This window comes from Gavia stellata, chromosome 11 (assembly GCF_030936135.1).
Source record: "Gavia stellata isolate bGavSte3 chromosome 11, bGavSte3.hap2, whole genome shotgun sequence".
NCBI classification, from domain to species: domain Eukaryota; kingdom Metazoa; phylum Chordata; class Aves; order Gaviiformes; family Gaviidae; genus Gavia; species Gavia stellata.
The window spans coordinates 14,434,407-14,457,694 of NC_082604.1; the positions used below are offsets into that span (position 1 = coordinate 14,434,407).

General features: G+C 41.0%; 1 protein-coding gene across 2 annotated transcripts; it reads right to left on the bottom strand.

The window, feature by feature from the left end:
• Window positions 1-7,505: 7,505 nt before the first annotated feature.
• PLSCR1 (phospholipid scramblase 1) lies at window positions 7,506-17,022 on the bottom strand. Of its 2 annotated transcripts, XM_059822430.1 has the most exons (8): window positions 16,994-17,022; window positions 16,064-16,165; window positions 13,811-13,980; window positions 12,699-12,741; window positions 11,385-11,533; window positions 10,393-10,554; window positions 9,171-9,332; window positions 7,506-7,946 (listed from the first exon to the last, which is right to left on the bottom strand). In XM_059822430.1, exons 1-8 carry the CDS (start codon window positions 16,998-17,000, stop codon window positions 7,887-7,889), a joined length of 855 nt encoding a protein of 284 aa, XP_059678413.1. In that variant the 5' UTR covers window positions 17,001-17,022; the 3' UTR covers window positions 7,506-7,886. The 2 variants fall into 2 exon arrangements, with proteins under 2 accessions (XP_059678413.1, XP_059678414.1); XM_059822431.1 differs by lacking the exon at window positions 16,994-17,022 and having other exon boundaries at window positions 11,385-11,605; window positions 16,064-16,170.
• Window positions 17,023-23,288: the final 6,266 nt, after the last annotated feature.

A 23,288-nucleotide genomic window follows, 5' to 3' on the forward strand; every position in this document is an offset into this window, starting at 1 on the left:
AAAAAGGACAGACAGGATCAGTTGTTGTGGCCTAGGTGGATATGCCATATTCTTCCTCCTAGCTGAAGAAAAAACACTTGAATCAATACGAATTGCAGGTAGATAGCTCAGGCGGAGCGGAAGGTGACAGTCTCAGGGAAGGGATGAAGTTTCAGGAATTGCAACAGTTTTCAATGTACCTGTAATCAGGCAGCACCAAAGCACATCTCCAAGGCAGGTGCTCATCACACTCTTTTATCCCATCACTCCAGGCTGCTGCTTGATTATGCTGAGATTTCAAGCCCTGATTTTTTTAGCAACCTTCTCTTGCTTTTTTCCATTGTCAGCAGGTATATTTGTATTTTTAAATGGTCAAATTCTAATCTTAAATGTACATTAACCAAAAAACCCCTCTACTGTACCTGGATAGAAATACTGGTGTGGCCGGATGTGAGCTGAAACGCAGAGATTTACCAGTGGTGCTAGGTGCCCTCTGGACCAGACAGCTAATTGCCTTTGACTTCACTGAACTTTGGCTCAATAAGATTTTGAAGTCAAATGTATTTCACAGATGTTTACACCTCATTACATCTTTTGAAAAGATAAAAACTTGACTACTGCATATTTCTGTTTGCAAATTTGGCTTGAGTTTACCTGATAGTGAAAGCTTTTCCTAAATTTCACCACATAATTGCTGAAGTGCACATCAGGAAAAACAATTTGCTGTAAAGATTTTGTATTTGCAGCTTAAGAGGCGTTGATGAGTTGATGTTTTACTCTGGTACCGCACTGTAGTATCTCACTTAAAGCATACAAAACCACTGACATTTTTATAATTTATTTTTTATTAGTTTTCTTTAATATGCATTTTTGGACAAATATTTCCTTCAACTAAACTTACTGCTTAGAAAGTTAAACACTGTAAATGGAGCACAAACAACATACATAAATTTAGTTGATTTATTCAACAGAGATTTTACCTTCCTCTCTCTTGCTGTCTTCTCTACCACTGAAACATTAACTATTTGCTCTTTTCCTCTTTTTTTTTTCCCATGGAAAAATGTGTGCTGCAACACACAGGTAAGTTCTTGTTCATTTCAATGGCTGGCTTTAATTCTTGGGGCATTTTAATATTAGCTCACTACCTCTCATGGCCTTTCCAAAGTTTGTTCATTGGAAAAAGAGGACAGGGCACAGTGAGCCCTTGTTTGTGTTGAACAACTTTGCTTGTATTTCTTTTCTATCCTAATCTGGCAACAAGCAGAATACGGACATAAACAGAGTGCTGGCAAGCTCAGCCTCTGTCCACTGAAAGACCTATATTTTCCAGGAACCACAAATTCTACTCCCTGAAAACTGAGAAATTTGCTGACACAATAAAGCAGTGTGCCTTGGTTCTATTGTACAGCCGTGCTCAGTGGGATTAAAAATAGTGTTATACCAGTTAAAAAGTTGTATACCAGTTAGAAAGCAGGACTGGCTGCAGGAATAAAAGAAGACAGGATTTAGCTGCTAAAGTGTAGGTCTAGGGCAAATGTACACAACGCTGGCAGTATTAGGATTCATTTTGTTCAAATTCCCCAGGGCAAGTGTTGCTCCGTGTCATACTACGTGGCTGGAGAGAGCCACAGTAAAACCAGGAGACAGAGCCTGAGCTGAATTATCAGCTGGGGGGATTGGGAAAGATCATAAAGAACTGAAGCAACAACTTACAGAATGTAAAGACTGTTGGAGTGAGCTCATCAGTGATGTACATGACAGCCTGGTTGTATAGCAGGGTATAACTAAATAGAAAGTGGACCAGCACAAAGCACTGCTTGTGCAAGCTCAGACACTTTGGGAGGTTGTGCTCTTCAAATTGTGCCAAAAAAAGTCCCAACACTCAGGAGGAACTGTACACTTACACAAGAGGGACTATACTTCAGAGTAAGAACATGCAACCAGGATCTCTAGTACAGAATGCTGTTGCACTGATGTGCTCCTTATACATAATACCAGCAGAACGTTGCTGTAAGCCACAAAGTCAAGGCAGCACCAAGGTCTTTAGTTCTTCAGGGTCAAAACATGTTTAAATTAGCGTGTTACCTTTTGTTTATACTTTTCTTCTTATGAATATCTTTAATTATAGCCTTCACCATAAACCCCAGCTTTCCCAGTTTGTGTAGGAGTTGCCACACAGCATTCACCACCCACCGCTCACTTTTGGGGCGCAGTGCCAGCTCACAGCATCACCACAATGCCAGCACCGTCTCCCAGCTTTGTATGCAGTGCTGTGGCAGCATTGCAGCATCTGACCACTTACCTTTGAAATACCCCTTTGTCCATGCTCCTTGCAGTCGTGATGAAGGGTTGCATGGGAATTTTCCTTTGCTGATTGTTGCTGATTGTCTTCGTGTCACTCCCGCTCTGTAGTGCACGCAACAAGGAACTGGAGGCTCCTGGCCAGAAGGCCAGGCCAGTGGTTCCTGCATTGCACTAGCCCACTCCCCCATTTTTTTTGGCATGCATTTGTAATCAGGGACTGAAGCTGGTTGCGCAGCCGGGGTGTCGTCGCTGAGGTCCTGGTGCGTACAGCCCCAGCACAGGCTCCCCTCTGCACGTGTTGCCCAGCCTTGTACCAGTTTCTGTTTGCTCCTCAGTAAATGGCAAAACAGGAGAAATACTGACTTCCTCAGCTGCTACCAGCTGCCCTGGTTCAATAACTAGGTCAGCTAAAGGTTAAACCAGCCGAGGCAAGTTTAAATGAATAAAAAGGAAAAAAAAAGGAAAACACAACCAAAGCCTGGAGCAGAGTCCCAAGCCCGCCTAGCCGTAGCTCTCCCATCCCTTGCCTTCTCCTCCGTCCCTCGCCCTCTCCTCCGCTGCCCTGCAGTGCTTGCAGTCCACGTCACGGCCATGCACACTGAAGCCATCTCATGTCTAGGGGGCTAAATACACCTCAGTGACATTAAACCAGCAATGAAATTAGCCTGTTTGCTTTGACATACCCTGCTGTGATATATTAATAACTTTTTGTGTTATGTAGTAAATTATGGCAGAAATCATAGTCCAATTCCAAATTCTGTATTTACCAAGCCTAATGCAACTTTAAGGACGTTACACAGTATTTCCCTGGGTTTTTTTAAATCAGTCATGGTTTAACGTACTTTCACACACATTTTTTTCATTTTCCTAGTGGCACGTAATGGCATTTGAAGCTTAAGATTTTGCAGCTTTGGTGGGAAAGACACATCTAGCTTTCCACACTCATGTAGGGAATACATACTTTGGAGATAGTGTAATCTGAAATTCTTCCACTGAGAAAATCAGAGTGACAGCTAACAAAACCACCGGTGAATCGCAGAGCAAGGTTTTAAGCAGAGAAAAAATAATTCCTGTGCTAACACTGCCACCTATTGCCACCCATTGAAAAATAGGAGACACAGTCATCGTAAATCCCTGTTCTCATCTCTTCTCCTTCTTTGGTACTCATTGCAATGCTTTCATGTATATTTTCTCCTCACTGCTGTCTTTAATAACATAGTCTTATCAGGAAAAAAATGCAAATAAACCAAAATCAAGTGATATGTCAAATACATCTGTAGAACAGAGGATAGTCTTTCCAGAACAACACCAGCAATGTATGGAAGTCTCCCTGTGAGTGGTGACAGGGAGCTACTAGAGTCCCAGAGCAATCTGATCCAGTACCTAAGCATAGCATATATAAGTGTGTGTGTGTGTGTATATATATATATCATTAAAGCACATATAGAGCCCTGATCCAATACAACAGAATTTTCCACTAGCTGGGCTCTTCCTTCCACCCTGGGACAGCTGCACCTTTTTCTTTGTTACTCTTTCCCTCTGACCTCTTGCTATTTTCTGTGGGGTTTTTATACCTTTTTTACCTCCTGCCTTACTAATTTTAAGATCAAATCTTACCACATGATTGCTTTTTGCTTGACATGGCTTCTTCATCTTGTGGTGTAGTGGTGGTTTCCCCTCCATGCAACCTTTATCTGTTTCCTTGCTCTGGTTGTGAGAGATTCCCTTATCTGCAAGTTCCTCTGATTCCACAACTTCCTCCCTGCATCATCCTTTTACCTTTACCATTTATCAATTTCGTAAGTATTCCTGTCACAAATTATTAACATTCCTATCATACAATGCCCATTAGTAGTCAAACACTTAAGCCATGCAATTTTACAATACATTCCCTTGAACAAAGACTTGATTTTCTTCATTACCCCTAGCATTTCCAATGAGTTACCGCTGCACATACAGTAAATGAGCTAAATTCAGTTCAGGAGACTAGTTGCTTTCTCCTTCCCTGACTCGCCTTTTGTTGTGCAGTCCTTGCTCCCTCTCAGCTTTTGGTCAAAGCTACTCTCATTAGCAAAACCAAGATGAAGTACGTGAGGGATGTAAGGGCTGTCCCTGGGTCTGCAAAAAGACCCATGAAGGCCTTTTTATGAACTTTGCTAATATGAATTAAAATGTTTTTAGAACACCAACTGTAATACAATATCCTTTAAAACAATGCTCCTCCTCTTCTCCAATTAGTAAAATTATTCTCTCTCCTCAATTACCAAAACCCCAGTCTTGCTTAAGACTAAAGAAGGAGTAAATTACTTTCTTTTTTCTTTTCTTTTTTTTTTACACTTACAATTTTGGTTTCTGGAAACTGGAATTAACTATGCTTTTCTACTGAGAAACTTCATATAAATTATGCCTTTCTGTGCCATATAGACCCTAGGGTTTCATTAAGTGACTGCATCTCCTGTACAGCTGGAGATGGAAAAACTTACAGGGATGATACAGATGGAAAGGTCATTAACAGAACTAGAGAAATCCATCTGCAAATCTCACTCTGTAGAGGTTTTATGTAACAGCTCTATCTAACTGAGATGGTACTGAATAACAGGTGGCATGCTGAAAGTCTTCTAATGCTTTACAAAGCCTGGATTTATGGATAGGGGGATAAATCATTGTATTGCTTATAGTCTGATGGATGAAGAGTGGAGAGTTCTGGAGTATGGTGATTTATTAAATATGGATGCTGTTATGGGTTCTTTCAAAATGAAGACAGACAGCTCAAAATATGATTTATTCTGCATTTAGCACAATCAGTTTCAGAAATGACCAAGTAAATACAGCTGTCTCCAGAAGTTCTTGAAAAATTTAAGGAATAAGCATTTTTCAATTAAATATCATTATGAGAAAGTGAAAGAGATTACAAAGGTGATAAGATATTGTTTGGTTAACTAAAGAGCTACCCCGTGATAGCTTTAGTTAGGGCTTCTCCTGCAGTATTTTTACTTTCATGAGAGATTGTGAACCGTTTCACAAGACAAAAGTTTATGAGCTGTGTAACCAGTATCGGAGCTATCCAGTTACCCAACTGATGGAAAGTTCCCCTAGTCCAATGCTCTCTCTGTCCTTTTATGATCTGAGGTTGTGGAATTTCTTTCCTGTTCTTACCACAATTCTGGCAAACCTAAAAGGCTTAGCTTGAACTTCTTACACCTTACTATGTAGCTGGATTCACATACTGATTCCCTTGAGCTATCTAATTCTTCACCTTATTTACTAATTTTGCTAAATACATGGTAAAGGAATAAGCTGCAGCAATTTGACCACTAGACTCAAACAGCACAAAATCAAAAAATCTAAATGACAACAGCACAACTTACACAACTTCATTCTTGGGTTTCACTGTATTTGAGAAACCTGTTTGTAAGCAAAGATGTCTTTGCTTTGATTACCCTTTGCAGAATTGTTACTGCTTGCAACTGCAATTCTGCTTACGAGACAAGAGTTGCAACATTTTTCCTACACATCTTGATGTGAAGCAGATCATTCTTGACTTTATTCTCACATTTTTCCCTCACTGCTCTACAAAGATGTATGTGAATTTTTCCTACATAATTTTGTATGTGAGGTTTTTGGGACAATGGTGCTTCCAGGACTTACGGTGAATACCTAAGCACAACATCTGAACATGAAATTTTGGATTACTTGGAGGAATGAAAATAAAGTCTCCTGGTTATGTCCCATTAGCCCAAGGTCCTAATACCTTACTTAAATTTGCATACACTCCTCATTTTATTGTCAAGTGATGATGCAAGATGCTTGTCAGCATTGGCAAAGGTGTCAGTGTTTTGCCTACTTGCAAAATATTATTCCACCCATTCTTCAAACAGCCACAAACAGACCTCACTCTAATACAAAAAGTAAATTTAAATTCTATGCAGGACCTGCCATGGAATTAAACAGGTATTTTCAAATATCTCCAAAAAAATTTTTATGGAATATCTGAGTAACTCTGCTCTCTGTTGAAAGTGCAGCTATTGAACATGCTTGAGGGACTTCAGAGCTATAGGCAGAACTGAAGCTGTGTGTCACCCTTGCAGGAAAAATAATACTGATGGGCTTAGCCACATGAATGCCTACAGGACAGGTCTGGTCCTGGATGTGTTACTTTGGTTTCTATCCATGTAGCATCTATTCCTAACTGAGACAATCAGAAACTTTTAGCTGAGTTTAGCAAGACTGAATTTCTGGTATCTCATGAATAGGTGGTCAATAAATCACAAAAATATTTTCAAAATAATAATAATTTCATTCCCTAAGAATAGTGCTGATGAATCAGAAATGCACCTCCAGCAATCCCTATTATTAAAGACACCATATTCAAGGAATTTTGTCTTTAGCACCAGAACCTAACTTTAACAAGGCATAATATACGATTTTAAAGACTTTCAGAAGAATATAGATTGTTCTCACAAGTTTGTACAATTCTTACAACGTCAAAGAGAGTCCAGGTACATAGCAGCAATGGCACTCCTCTTTTCCTCTGCTTTTTGACTGGCCAGGAACAATCAACAAATGGAAAATACTGAACAAAAGGAATCTTTAGCAGAATTAGAATACAACTGAAAATATTGGCAAGGACCTCTCACCATAGCTGGATCCCAAGAACCACTATATGCATATGTTTGTGTGAAGCTGGGGTAAGAAATTGCAACTTTATCCATTGCTTGCACATTTAAATAAAGCTATAAATGCTAAGAAATAGACCTGCCATTTCATGCGTCTGCTTTTGAAGTGGAATTGTTGTTTATTATTCCTGCGCCCTCGCACCTACAGACAGACTTACAATCTGTGAAAACATGGACTAAATGAAGAGGAAAGAGAACTGGAGAAACTGAAAAGTAACTAACTAGTTTTTCCTTGCCTCAGGAAAAAACACGCTTATGCACAAAGCAGTTACTAAAGGATTATTAAACAGAAGCAACCACAGGCATTCATATTTCCTGTCTCCTCTAAACTTCTGTTGGTGAAAATCAAAGCCTTAAGTTTCAAAACAACACAAATTATGAAACTAAGTTACACTAAAGGAGCCATTTATCACTAGATTAATACAATTCTACAGTCATTTCTGATAGTTCTGTCCACTTAGATTACGTTGATTTGAACATATATATTTGATAAGAAGTTGGAAACAACAGAATGTGAACACCAAGGCAAACTACCAAAGAAGGATACGCAGGAAAAGATCAGGACCTCTTTATTAGGCTCACTGCTTATATTAATATTGAATGTAGAAGTAGTCCTCTTTTTTAGGAATTAAAGTAACTATAAGTAGTTATTTTACAATTCCAAATTTCTTGGGAAAAAAAGGTTGCTATATATTTCTGTAAATTTCAGTATTGATCTGTACAGACAAAGAATTCTTATTTGAATACTACAAATTATTTTATCAGATTACACACACAAAAAAAAAAAAGACCATAAAGCTTTTAGTTTCTAGAAATATAACTACAAGCACAGGATGTATATTTCTCACATTCTTACTGGAGCTCTGCAATCCACTGGAAAGTTGAAAGATTCATGTTCTTCTTCCTTCTTTATAAAAGTTCTAGATTTCATTGCCAAACTCCTGTTCGCTGTTGGTTATCACCAGCATGCTCAAAAAACATGAAGTCCTAAAAAAGAAACAAAAAGCAAACAAAACAAATACTTCTTAAATGCTGTTCTTAGTTCAGAGATCTCCCTGTTGCTTCCCAAGGTATTCAAAGCACCTTCCTCTCAGAAACCTCAAATGATGAGAAGAAGGTGTGGGCAGCTCTCTCCATCCCCCCATCAGCTGGGTCTCTCAGAACAGGACACCCACAGAGAGAGAAAGAGGTGGTGAAAGACCTACATGGAAACTTTAAATTATCCCTAGCCGAAGCTATGCTTCCTTTACTCAGGATTCCTGCCCTGGCTGTTCAACCTGACTCAGTCCCTTCAATGTTACCTTGAACTAGAGTCCATCATAATGGTGACTATCTCCAGTTTACACCTGGGGGCCCCATTTTCCTGGGCTGCTCCCAGTCACTAACGCTGTACTTCATGAACATGGTAGCGCATGAGCACACACAGCTAAGGAAAACCTGGTTCGTGCACAGGGCTGTTAGAGGCTGCTGAGAACTTTCCAAACTCAAGGTGCTTCACCTGCCCCTTTCCTCCCCCTCTGCAGCCCTGCCAGCACAGAAGCAGTGCACTTTTTGAAATGGTACCTGATGCTGAATTGCACAGGTAAGTGGAAACACGAGTGTGTCGCACATTGTTTTCAAAGAGCGAAGTGAGCTGTGCTGCAGTATTTGATGTGGCAGAGTCAGAGCAGCTGAAAAGCGCTGTATCAAGTTATTTGTGTTTGCCTCCACAGAAGTCCCTCCCATTGGAAATTACTCCTCTGAGAGCATTTAATCCCGCTTAGCTCAGTGCTTCACATACTTCCAAGAAGAAGAGTCGGGAGGAACTGACTGCAGCATTCAGCTGTCCAGTTCACCAGCTCAGCAGGCTGCTCTGGCTTTGGATGGGTCTCTTGGCTATTGCTGATCTGCACTTTTCTGGTTTCACCATCCACATAAACATGCTTGCCTCTACCAATGTGTCTGTAAGGAGTCTTCCCTTTACAGTTTTTCTCAGTCCCATCACATATGAGGCTTTCCTTAAATACAGTTAGCACTTCATGTAGTCTAGAATAAGCTTATTATCTGAAATAATTCTTTCTTGCCCTCCATGGTTAGTTTCACACAGAGGAAGTTCACAACAAGCTGTCGCCCACTTCAAGGAGCTCAGAGTCAAATCCTTTACCAGCACAATTTGAACTTGGAGATGAAAAAGTCAGTTCATATTCAAGTATTAGTGAATGACAGACTTACAATAAGGAAGCAAGCACCAATCATGACAGCTTTCATTTTTACATCAAGGTCCATTGGGAATGTGATTCCAAAGTTATCTGCATCTGTAAAGGCTTCTTTCAAAAACCCAGTCCACTGCTTAGAAATCCTCCCAACAGTAGAAGTCTCATCCACAGACTTCACCTAGTTTAATATAAAATTAAAAAAACAACATCAAATCTGTCATTCATAATATTCCCAAATCCTTTTCATGATAGATCCATTTGAAAGCTTCAGATTGTGTTATTTGAATTAATACAGTCATTGAATACAACTGTTTGTACCAAAAGGCAACCCTGACTATCAGAAAGTCAGTCTTAAGTAGCGCAGACATGAACTTAATTCTAAATCTGACTGCAGAGTTCAATGCTTTAATGGTGTTGGAAGACAGCTACCGCAAGCACACACACATGCTGCTGGAAGTGGTGTCTTTTAGCCAACAGAGTGAATTAGTTTCTCCTGCCATGTATCAGGAACTGCTCATGTGAAAATTAAACAAATTACATTCTTCTGTTCCAAAGCAGAGATTAGCCCTTTGTCAACATTATGTTTCCTAAAGGTAGATCCAGTCTTCAGGGTCATGTGGAAGACTAGTCCCTAAAATAAAATTATACTAAATTTGCTTTAGCAACTATTTGCAACATAATTTTAAATATTAAATGGTAGACTAGTGTATCTACTACTTAATGTGTACGAAAATAATGATGCATTAATCACTATTATTTTTAAGTGACAGCTGTAACTTTTCAGTCATACAAATCTATATTTTAGGTCTAAATTATCTTGATTTACTTAGTCATTGAATGATTATTAAATGATTAAATGAGTGGTTGTAGGAAATCATTTTGATAAATACCTGATACAGCTGAGAATAACATTTTTTTGTGAGGACCTAACATAATAGATTCAAAAAGATTTTGCTGCTAAATATTTCAATTAAGAGATTTGTGTGCAACCACAGGAATCAGTCTCACTGATCACTGATGAGTGGCTTTAAGAAGTAATTTCTGGAAGTTTGTCTGGCTTATCTAGAGTAATCTAGATATCTAGAGAAGTGAGTTGGTTATACTAGCATTAAAAGATTGTGTACTAATTACTTAATATATACTGCAGTTCAGTTGACAGGTAATAAGTCGAGCAACGAACTACTGTCAAACTACTATATGAAAGAAGATACGTACAAACAATTTTTAGCATTGCATACCTCAAAATGAATGTCCTCACAACAGCTGCAGACAACACATGGGCCAGTAATTTTCAGTATATCCATTCTTTTCTCATCTTGAATGGTAAACTTTGGCAGGCAGGCATGCCAGTTCTGGACAACGTAACCAACTGGCGTTCCTGGAGGTGCCTGAACTTCCAGCTTCACAGGAGAAAGAAAACCTCCACGTGAATGTTCATGCTTTGATATGCTTGTTAGACAAAACCCACACTAGCACAGAAACTAAACACAACTTATTTTTCCACAACAATCTGGCTCCCCCATGCATGAAGCTGCATGGGGTTTTCTGTGAACGGTTTCAGAAAACTGCACACAAATTGCAAACCACACATGCAACTTTTGCCTTCACTGAAAACAGTAAGATACTCCTAAGGCTGTGGAGCACACAAGCTATGCATCTACAGTATAAAGATTGAAGTCTAGTGAAAGAAATGCTGTGAGCATCCTGAAAGCATTCAGTGAAGACATTACAGGGTGCAACTACTACAAATCCCTCAGTAAGAGCTCTGAGTAGGCTCAGATTTGAGGTTTCAGAATTTGCATCACCCCATGATTATTTTAATATTAAAAAAGCCCATCGTCTCATGTGTTGAATTTCTCTATAGCTTTCACAGCTGTAAAGTGAAAACTCTAGCTGTTCTTTCACGAAAGCCATTGCCTAACTCTTACATTGCAAGTCCCTCTCCAGCGTAGATTTCGGTGCTAGCCACAAGTTCCCTGACATGCTGTTGAACCAGGTTTTTCACTACCATGACCAGAAGTGGCCAGAGGGAATCTAAGTGTTGCAGCACACTTGCTTCTTCCCAGACCAAGGACCCCATGCGCAAATCCCACAGATCTCTCTCCCCACAACTTACAGGCAAAACCAGACTTTTTTCACCTCGCCTCCTGATTCAAGACAACCCCATCTTAAAACTGCACAGGTGGACCACGTCCCACGTGAAGGAAGACGGTGAGAGGGAGCCGCTCACCTCCTGTAAGCAGCAGGGAAAACAGCAGGAAGAACACCGGAGGGGTCTTTGCAGCGTTATCACCTCGTGGCCCAGGTTGTCTATGATCCGGAGGGTGAAGGGTCGTGATGGCCCACAGCAATTCCTGGTACAGCAGTCAGTGTCCTCTGCTGCAAAGTACACCCTTTGCCCCAGCGTATTCTTGATTTCATATTTGTTGTTTGTTTCAAAGCCAGTCAAAACTGAAAAATAGGAACAGAACTGTTACATTTCTGAGGTGCGTCTGGTCAGAAAAGTCACCGTGCTAACACTAAAGCTACCCTTTGGGAAGGCAGGCCTCCATCAAAGCCTGTCAGAGGCAGCTGCTGGCAAAGGGACGTGGTGGGGAAGGACCCTCAAGCACAGCAGCCTGACAGAGAAGTTCAGAGAGGAGAAGCCACCATGAACATGGCAACGCAGAAAGAGCATGGAGATGTCCATCAGTCCCCTCCCACCAGACACGGACACCACTGCCAAAGCAAGCACCAGAGTTGTAAATAACACAGCATGGAAGATTCCCAGGGAAGAGCTGAAGGGATGAAAATTAAAGAAACTTGTGAATTTGGGGATGAAGCAAGAAAAGGGCTCTAGAGGGCACAAATACATTCAGAATGAGAAGGCCACAAAAAAAGATTCGCAGTCAAGATTCACAACAGCACAAACAGAAAACAACAAGAACCAGGACAGAAATTTTTAATAGTTTTTCTAAAAAATGAAAGTACTCTTTGAAGCATTATGGAAAGAAAATGCAGATGTATTAGGTGTCAACCAAGATTGATGGTCCATTTTATTTCTTCTATTTGAAAGACACTGATAACATGACTTTGATATTCTTAAAGTGAACAGAACGAGGGGAGCAGAAGGAAAGCACTTCCATTCACTAAAACAACAGGATTGCCCGGAAACAGGATTGGAGCCACATGCCAGTCTATGGAATTAGACGGAGTAAGAGAGGACAGAGAAGATGATCTTTGAGTAGCAAAAAGAGGCAAGTAGAAATCATGTGAATTAATAACATGGGAAATGTGTGATTTCAGCTATAACTAGCTACCAAGATTATTCAGTCGCATTGCTATGTATCTTTTAAGATATAGAACCTGCCTAAAATCCTCTGCCCTCCTATTTTCTCCTTCCTCTCCCCCACAACTTCAGCAGGAATTGAGACAGGTAACAGAGGCAGGAAAGAGAAAGGTGGTGATCCACCTTAAATATGTAGTGTCAAAGAAAGTCTAAATTTTACCATTCTTGGGATTATTAGAGTTAAACATTTCTCTACTATAAATACATTGCACTTACTCTCAAGAAGTTCAATTTGCTGATGAATTAATATCTGGTCAATCTGTTCGTGGTTGAAAAATTACACAGAATAAATAGTTAACGAGTTGTAACTAAGAGAAATCTAATTTTAAGAAGCATTGCTGTTTCATTTCAGAATACAGATTTATGGATCAATAGATTGTCTAGAGGCAGATCATCTACTGGCAAAGCTGTGGAAGTAGCTCACATCCCCCCTGTCCTGTCCTCTGTCAGTTTAGCAGAACAGTGTTTCAGAGCCCCGGAGCAGATGGCAGAAGTTGTACCCAAGCTGGTCTGGTCACAAGCACGCAGGGCTAACGTGCCTGTGCTCCTTTCAGGGCTCGGGGTAGCTCAGCTGCAGAGCCTGACAGAGCCTCTGACACCACATATCCCAGGTGCCTACATCAGGAGTCCAGACAGACAAGAGCAGGAAACTGAGAAATTTTAGAGCAGAAGCTCAGCTACTGCTCAGCTCTGACTGAAACTCAGGAAAAATCAGCCTCTCCTCACTGATGCTGGTTTTTTCGGCTTTGAGCAATTTGCAAAGCTGGCAACAATACATCAGTATTAAGCCTTGACATTTGCTCCCAGTGATGAGTTGAACTGTACTTGTACAGTACAAGGACATATTCTGTAATGTGGAAACAATTCTTATTTTGCTATTAGCTTTCTCTACATTATGAAGTCTCACTAGCACCTCTCCTAACAACATTATGAAGAGGTGTGAAGAAAGCATCATGTAGAAAATTAAGCACCTCTAATGTGCTACAGTTGCCCATATTATATATGTTTATTATATACACCTTGCCAAATCACATTACATCTCACAAACAGTAGCTTCAGAAATGGGAAAGACGTACAATAGCCCTGTGCCCCCAGTCCTCTAGTACCTCACTTGGCAGGAGAGTACTCCATGGAGTGCTGCAGTTAGAACAGACACCTCTGCATTCGAGCATGCATCAATCACATTACAAAAGGCTTCACTTAGCGGCCCAAAACCAGCAACCCATGCAGCTGCAACAAAGCCAGATGCTTTTTTTAGCTTTTTCACAGATGCAGGCTGCTTCTCAGGTGATACCTGTTCTCTGGGGAAGGAGGAAGGGTGCAAGTACCTGCGTGAGGTATTCCAGTCCAGGAGGGCAGTTGGGAAGAGGAGGAGGGACAGGCATCCAGATCGTCCCCTCCTTCACGATGGGCTGGTTCTGGATGGGTGGAACAGCAAGTCCAGCTGGGACTCCCATAGCCTGTACCTGGAAGCCATAGCTCCCCGCACCTGCGACACCTGGTGTGGTAGAAGACATGCAGTTGTGAAACTTAGATGTTGGAAAAGAATTGCCCTATGGATCTTCAAAAGATTAATTTGTTCACTATTTTGAACTATGAAGATCCTTATACCTACAATATATTTCAGTTATGAATACTACAACTTTCATGAAGGAAGTTACACTGGATTGAGATGTTCTAATCCCCCCAGACAAAACCAAACAAAATAAATGCATCATTCTTGAAAATAGCAGAAATTTTATTCACTTAAAGATAGGCAATTCAAAATTTAGAAATAAATAAACGAAGGTTATTTCTAAGCAGAGAAGACAGAATGCCTTAAAATACATGAAAAGTGTTGGCATTTACAAGTTGTCAGTTGAGCAAATTTTAAGACCAAGTTTTCCTGGAATTACACCTTCTACCTATGTGATAGGAAATGTCCTTTTAGCAAAAAGTTCATCTGCAGTTTTCAAACCAGATGAGTGTGATCTAAAAACTGCATTTTCCCATTTGTTTAATGGATTCTCTTTCAAAACTCAGGAAATCCACAACTCCTTCATGGAGGAGGTGCATAGTAAAGGAGGAAACAGTTCCACTTTGTGAGTGCCAAGTAAGTCTTCTCCAGTTAGCACTCAATGGCAGACACAAGCTCTCATGAAGCACTTCACGGTCTAAATGCTCAGCACCTCACCAGATGGCACACGCAGCACTGCCTTAGCGCTCACAACCCATCCCAGAGCCCTGCCTTGCCTGAGTACTGTCCGGCAGCAACGTGGGCTTTGCTACAGAGATGCTTCATGACCTTGCAGCTGAAGCTGCTGAAGTTGCTACTGAAAGTTACAGTACAAGAACTACATTTTTTCCCTCATTTAATACTTTCCTGGTAGGTAGATAGGCTTTCAATCTGATGCAGAGGAATTTTATGTTTTACTCAGAAGCAAGCGCAATGCAGAAGCCACAAAAAGTGTTTTTGTAGAGCTGTACAAAGTCAAATAGTTCAAGATACTGACTTGTAGACTTACCTTCAGCCCAAATCAGTTCAGCACCAATGTTTCACATTATGTTACAATACATGGACTGTTACATGTGAATGCTCATGCTGTGGCCATAAGCAGGACAGTACCTCAGGTGATGTAACCACCTGTGGCTTAAAACTCATAGGTGGCAGGATCACTCACCCCAGATGGGGTGAGTGATCCCCAGATCCACCCTTACAGAATATAAAATCACTTTTATGTCTGAGCACAGGCTTAGCACACAAACTGAAGATCTACTGCTACTGTGTGTAAGTGTGTGCGCACACAATTATTCAAAACGAAAAACGCTCCCCTCACCTTCATCGCACAGGCAGCACGTTCTCACTCCCCGCTGAAGCTAACTGTACTTGCAGACCTCAGATTGCCTTGCCACAAGATGCACAAGCTTTAACTTATGAACAGCACAGTAACTTAGGCCAAACTTTTTGTATGTTATCTGTAACTTATGCTTTGAGCCTGATTGTTAGCTATTGCTCATTGTGATTTGGTTCTTCAGAAAGCAATTAGTTGCCAGAACATAAGAAGCTATTTAGGAGTCCTGCATTTTGAATGTGGAGCAGAAAATGAGACAGAAGAGGAGAAAAGCAAATGAGTGAAACTGTAAGGTATAACCACATGTAAAGTACAGCAACAGAAACAGGAACAGAATACATGGACCAGCAGAACTGCGAGAGGTAAACTATACTTTCTTCAGTTCTGGATTTCTAGAGAAAAATAAGTGAAATACTGAAATAACATGCTAATTAAAAAATCTGATCATCAGCAAGAAGCTGCCACACATTAATCGCTTTGCATCAATAACACCTCCCTAACAAAGTCCCCACAGTGACCACTGAGGAACATCCAACATTTTTAACTCCTACCACTGTTGGTACTGCTCAGCACATACTAATATGTAGCACCAAGTAGGAAAGAAGCTGACTTTTCAGCAAAACAAATTAACAGAAACTTTACAGAATTAACAAGCAGAAAAGTAAATCGGAGATGGCCACCCTTGTGAAACCTCCTATTTCCCATGCTTATTTCCTGATGGTATAGCAGATCCGTAGCCAAGCAGCCTACCTTGGTAAGTCCCAGGTGCATGCTGAGGGTAGTCAGCAGGGACTTGATTTCCTGGTGCGTAGGTAGTGTTTGAAAATCCAGGTGCTGGTGCAGGTTTATGTGCTGGAAGAATGGAACAAATGCTCTGAGTATTGCTCACTTCCTCCTACCTTAGGGTGAAAGATCCCCAGCACTGCCTCTTTTTTCAGAGTAGACACACAACAAAATTAAGCAGCTGTTTTCTGTACAGCAAAAACTGTGAAACAAGCTCATATTTATGCACAATATGTATATTAAACATCAGTATAACTTAAAGGAATTCTGATCCTTAAAGTGCAGAAAAAAGGCAGGTATTGCACATGATGTCATGAAGATGTCACAGAATCACAGAATTATTTAGCTCAGAAGGGACCGCTTGAGATCACCTAGTCCAACCCCTGCTCAAGCAGGATCAGTTCACTCTCTGTCTGGACCAGAGGTGCCTTTGTTCATTTATATTTATAAGGAGGCTTTAATTCAAAGAACTGCCAGTGAAGTGACAGGCTGCCCTCCTGTACAGAACAGACAGGTAATGAGCCGTTCTCCACTACACAAAACATTTTCTCCCAGTCTCTTCAAGTTAGGACTATACTAATGCCTCACCGGCAGACTCAGAGGGTTATGGATTTAAAAACATTTACCAAGTTCAGTTTCTAAGCAGAAATAACTTGAATTTCAAGATTATTTGTTTATTTTGTTTAACTTCAGAAATCAAGATCTGAAAATGTAAGCTATATGTTTTGTAAATGATTCCATTTTAAAATGTAAACTATTTCAATTTAAAACATTCATACATATTTCATAAAATTAGAAGGTAAACTAATAGCTAAGCTAGAATTGCTTGAACACCTCAGAAGGACCCATGTTATCTTTGACAGTAACAAAAGATGACTTTTTTTATATTTTACTCACCTTGCATTGCCGTGGATCTGCTTATAACTGTTCTGCAAAACAACATTTTTATTTCGTGGTTTATTTAATATATAATTTCACACAAGAGTTATTCAGAGTTCTCTATTTATTATCGATAAAAGATACTTGCCTGTCTGAACTGTATGGGAAAGCTGAATTACAAATACAAGCTAAAATAACTTTAAATATCTCAGCTTCCTTCTAGGCTATGTCTCCACCACAGCCTAAGTCTGAATTATCTATGCTTTGAGTATCCTGAAATCATCCTCAACTTGGAGGAAAGCATGGGGATGTGCAGTTATTTCACTGCAGTGCAGGACTCCATTGTGCAGCCATTCAGAAACATCATGCAATTCACATGAACAAATTACTGCAGTAATTTCAGAGCAACTGGTTTAGTGTATTGATGTTGACTACAAAACCTGCTTGGGTAAATCCTGGAGCAGCCGTGACACCATGCTACCACCTAGTTCTTCGTGCTATTCCACTTCTGAAGTGGTACTACTAAATATCACGTATCCAATTTTTGTCTCCACAAGATAATAAAGGGTGGGCTTGCACCGGCAAGTGGGCTTCCACAGCAGAATATCATGAGTGAAAGGGCCAACTGCTTGTCTTTTTCTTTCTACTCTTCTAGGGTTGCTAAAAGGAATTTAAAAAAAGCAGAAAGAACATTTACTGATGCCAGCATCAACCTTTAGAGACCCTCCTTCCAGTCTCTGGGGTAATGACAGAAGCAAGACAATAGCAGCAACTTCTATTAAAGACAGAGGTCCAAAATAGCCAGGAGATCCATAAGTAGAAATATAAAAAAGAACAGCATAGCAGCTCCTTTTTATAGGATCCAAAGCTTTAAACAACAAACCTAGTTATTCTTTTAAAAGAATGAAGGTCAAGTTAAACTAGTAATATATTTTGTCTGCTACGGTTCTTCCAACTAGTTCTGTTCAATGACGGTCATTCAAAGCTGGGAAATGAAATTGAAACGGAAAGCTGTTCCTTCCTGTTTTTTCACTCCCAGAGTAAAAGCAGATGTCACATGAGGATGTTTAATGGTTCTGAGATGACATGGCATCTAGCTCACTTCCCAACTCATACACAACAACTCTTTGTTTAATAAAGTCGTCTTAAAGTGTTCCTTTTTTAATATATTTTTTCTTCTACTTTATTAATTTTACTGACAAAAGCACCATCCTGTTTTACATACTTTAATTGGATTCTTGTCCCCGTATGAATACAGGTTAAAAAAAGTAATAAATAATTTAAAATTATATATCTAATTTAAAAATCTGCAAGAACACATTTGAACTATATAACTTAAACCCTGTTCTCGCAGTTGATAATATAGACTGGCAAGTTTAATATATGACCATATTAAAGTATGTTGACAAAACTACCAGCTTGAAGGAACAGCACAAATTAAAGATGAATAAAAAAGCATTACTTAAACTAGCAAAGGATCAGTTTATATTGTGAGACGTTCCAGCTACCTGAACTTCAGTGAAATACTGAGAATTACAACTGAACACTTTGGTAAAGGGAGAGTAGATCTATTTAAAAGAAAGGCTTTATAGTAGCCCAGAATCCTTTTTCTCCCTATAACCACACATATACGCCACTGTGCAATCCAGGATTTAGAAAACATTGATATGCTCTACAGTTAGAAAAGCAATAAAGACTGTACAAAGTTCAACTCCCGTTTCACCAGACATGATGCTAAAGAGAATAGTTAAGATTATTTCTTTTATTAAAATTATCTCTTTTCTTCCGTTGCTTTTCATCTGGACTCCTTTTACCACCTCCAATTCAGTCACCAAGATTAACACATTGTCAGTCATGCCCTGCTTTTCATCTGAATAATTTATAAAGATTGTAAAATAACATAAAATTCTGAATTACCAAAGGAATGAGGAAGAAAACCTCACTTTTTTCAACCTTTATATTGCACAATACATTGTTCAGCCATGTTGTTATGCATGGGGAAATACCCATCTGGTGAAACCTGAGTCAAGAAATAGAGGTAATGGGAAGACCAGTCACTTAGAAACGTGTTGGTTCCAGCTGCCTGAGTTACACAAAGCAATGATTTGAAGTCTACGTTTTCATTTCAGTTTAATAAAATGAGGCTTTACATGCTGCCAGGTGTTACTAGTTCTAGTAACAGTTTTAAAATAAATATAGGGAACAATCATTGGAATGTTAATTACTTAGCAGGGAAAAGTAAAGGTATTTGCATTTAGCTCCCACTAATACAAAAGAAGGAGAATGCTATTTCTTTGTAATGGAGTTAAAATTCCACAGAATTAAAGAAAAAAAGAAAGTGCTTCAGCAAGAAGTCCATTACTGAATTAACTTTGGTTCAACAAAACCAATAGCTGCATGAATCCCTTGGGCTGCGCTGGCCACATGCTGCAACCCGAATTCACAACATAAATCGAGAGTAAGTTGTGTTGGAGTGAATAAGCTGGCCATGGTCTTCCAGAAGAAGGAGCTGTATATCTTTGCGTACATCTTATAAAAAGCTTTACAAGGCCCTGAGCAATCTGATCTAAATTTAAATTTAGGCTGGCTTTAAGCAGAGGAATGGACCAAATGACCTCCAAAGGTTATCGTTTCCAACCTAAATTATACTAGGATTATAAGGGTCCTTCACATTTTATTACATTACCTGAGATATTTGCTGATCAAACATTCCCCAAAATCCCCCAGCTGGAGTGCCAAAGGGTGAGAGGAGGGTGGGGACCAGGCTCAGGATCCCAGCACCTCACCCCTCCCTGGGGCAATTTTGGGTTAGGGTGCCAGGGAACCTGTGCAGGAAAAGCTGCCAAGTTTTGCCCTTTCCTGACAGATTCCAGAGTAACTCTGGGTCCACTCTCCCAAAGGGAGTAGAGATGGGATAAAAATATCCGCTCTTTTCTGGGTTCAGCTTTACACCAGGGAAAGCAGAAGCAATTTTGCTGGCAGAAAGGAAACAGTGGGGCAACTAGGAACCCTTCATGCAAAGCAGCTCTCTGGTGATGAATGACCCTTATGAAATACAGTCTCTGGGTGGTCTGAGGTCCTCCCGCTGCGCCTGCACACTGCAAGTGGGAAAGGCGGGCGCTGCCAGCCACCCCTCCTGAAACACACAACTTGAACCCCCAGCCTCAACCATTGCAACGCTGAGAGGAAATGAAAGGCAAAAGAACCATGCCCCCCGCTCCCCCTCCCCAAACCATCCTTCAGCTGCCAAGAGCGGCCGTTCAGCTGCGGGTTAGCAAGCTGACAGCAGGCCCCCACACCTCGCTTGCTGTACTGCTCACGAGAGAAAGGAACTCACATCAAGTCTCATCCTTCATACCCTGTCCCTGTATCTTGGAACTATGGAGAACCCATATTGCCAGCATTTCTCTCATCCATAGGAGTTCCCAGACTTTTTCCCTTTGCTCTCAGAAGTAGCAATCAACTGCTGCGATAGCCTAAACCCTCTCCCCCAGCACCAGCACACCCAACTGGTTCCTCACTTTCTCCTTACTTTCTTGAATCGTTACTCAAATGGGTAACATGGAAGCAATGCTCAGAGGCATCCAGGTGCCCAGGCACAGTGGGTTTTCCCATCCAGGAGTTCGGAGCCCAGGCACTTAAGGACAGCCAAAAACTTTTGGAAAGGAAAACGAGGAAATACTGGTTCCAAAGGAAGTCAGAACAAAACTGTTCTAGTTCAGAGAACAGTAAGGAAATAACATCCCTAGATTGTTCCTTTTTAAGGAATGGCAGAATGTCCATGTTTCTTTCCAGTCATTTTCTCATTTTCAGAACTGCGTAACACAGCTACATCACCCTTACCCTGAGGCATGTCAGTAGATACACTGCAGCTGATTTAGAAAGGTCTTAATTCAGTTAACTAGAGAGGTTCTGGTTTCTATCAGAAAAACAGCATACTAGCGTGAGAGTCAGTTTCGTTTCTTACCCAGCTCACTAAAATACTGCCAAGAGCATATTAACATAAGCTCCCAAGCACAACTATCACGCATGATGCCATTTAAATACCAAGCCAGGACCCTTCCGGGAAGGTTTACGATTCAAAAAACAGACTAAGAAAGCCAAATAGCTGTGAGGCACGCATTAGTTCACCCTAGCTAGCTTTATTGCACTTTTCAAGATCACATTGTATTAGACTACTCAGCCACTGGATTTTAACCTTGACTGCTAGAGAAACAGTATACTTCATCTAGTTGATCTAGTTAAACAGGTTATTTTCTGCTAAAGTTAACAAAATAGCCTTCAGAGAAGGAATGAAACGAGCTACAAGTTGACGTAAAACTATTTTGTTCTGATGCGGTAAGGTACCCTCTCCCCTTACACAGACATCTCTCCTGAAACCTTGGGAGTCCCGACACCTGAGAGTCAAGAGAACAGGTCACTCTGGGGATCCAGCCTCGCTGGGACGAGGGCACAACTCTAACGCTGCTCGCCTCGCTGCTGGCTGTCAGGACCACCACTGCCTCACCTGTGCCTGCTGCTGTCGGCTCTCTCGAGCAGGGCTCTCCCAGGACAGCCTCGGCAGCAAGATCTTGCTTAAACCAGTCTTTGCCAGCGAGTTACTTTGCCACCTCTAATAACTAACTGTTGCTAAAGAATGACATTTTCTAACTTCATGCACAACCCCAAATCGGAAAATGTGGCCCTTCTAATCATTAAGCATCCCTGTGATGAAAAAAAATACCTGAAGAGATAAAGGAAATCATATACGGCAAAGAATACCCGTTCCCAAAGCCGAGGCGGCGCTCCGCACGGAACCCCGCTGCCAGCCGCGCCGGATCCCGCCGCCGCCGCCCGCCGCTGCGCAGCGCCCGGCCCCGGCCCCGCGCCTCCGGCACGGCAGCGCTGCGGGGCGGGAGCGGCCCGGGGCCGCCCCGGGGGAGGCCGCGCTGAGGGGCCGGGCCGCCTCCCGCGGCGGGGCGGGGCGGGAGCGAGCGCCGTTTCGTGTTTCCAGTAAGAAAGCGCCGTTTGGTAATCGTACCGACACCAGGGCTGAGACGTCCCCGCAGGCTTCCTGCCGCGCCTTTCCGCCGCAAAGGGCTCTGCCGCTGCGGGGGGCACCGCATGTGGGGACACTGTTGTCTCATGTCACCGCTTTCTTTCGCAGTGGCAGTGGAACAGAAGGGCAGATATTTCCTTCAGATGAAGTCATGCAGTATCCCTGGAAGGTTTTCTTGCAAAGCCAGAAATTTAAGGTAGTAACGTCTCTCTCAGTACGACTTCTACAACTAAAATAACCCTGGTGTTCTTTCGTTAAGGAGGTATTGCCGTTCAGACTTGCCTGTGTAACTGTTGTCTTCTATATGTATATCAAATGATTATTCACAGTAAAGTATAATCCTATTAAAAAAAAAAATTTACGTTTCCTATAATCTTTACACTATCACCTTCTCCTGTCTGAAGAAGTTTCCACTGTGAGAAAAAGCTTCCACTGTAACCTAAATGTTCAGCAAAGACGGCTGGTTTCTGCGAAATACCTGTCAACAGAAGGAAAAGAAAAAAAAATAACCAACCCTAAACCTTTGATTGGTGCTTACCCTGATGCACCAGTTCTGAAAGACGTCCTGAAAGCACAGGTGATTTGAGGAAATGATTAGCTTGTCTTTGGTTCATTCTAATGTCTGATACTACATTAATACTTATCGGTATGATACTATTTGGAGAAATACAGACAGTGCAGGGCATTCATATTGCTTGAGGAAACAGTTTTTAAGTCTGAAAAGGTCCAAAGTTTCTAAAAGTTTCCTGTAACTTTTAAAGCTTTTTTATTTCAAAAACATTTGCCTCTAGACAGCTGCCCCGAAAATGAGTCTTCAGTTTCATGACGCAGAATCTAGACATACGTGATTGTGAGAACTGGGGTAAGAGATGAGAGCATCTATTAATTTGTTTACTCTTTTGATAACAAATTTAACCGTACAAGGTGAAGCCCAAGAAGGACAGACAATACTTTAGTTTCAAACCTGACTGTATGCAAATACTTTTGTGCATGGTCCCAAGTTTACTGTACTTCCCTGGTTCCATGTAGGCTCTGTGGAGCCACTCACGATCCTTAATCCATTAGCAGCCCTTTAGTGATGAAGAACGAGGAGGCCCAAAAAAAGAGTACCAGGAGAGCTACTGAAGGTCTTTTACGTAAAAGCAGATGGAGTTTTGGACCCAGATGATCACTCTAAAACAAAGGCTCATCAAGGTTTCTGTTAAATAAGGTTTACCATAAACTTTTTTTTTTAAAAAAAAGACATACTGCTATATCTCAAAGTGCCCCATTTGT

Bases quoted from the DNA above. Each gene is read 5' to 3' on its own strand.
- PLSCR1 (XM_059822430.1), bottom strand. The intron at 11,534-12,698 runs GTAAGTGCAATG...TGTACTTTGCAG, and splicing joins GCAAATTGAACTTCTTGAGA to CAGAGGACACTGACTGCTGT. The intron at 9,333-10,392 runs GTATGCAATGCT...ATATTAAACTAG, and splicing joins GTGAGGACATTCATTTTGAG to GTGAAGTCTGTGGATGAGAC.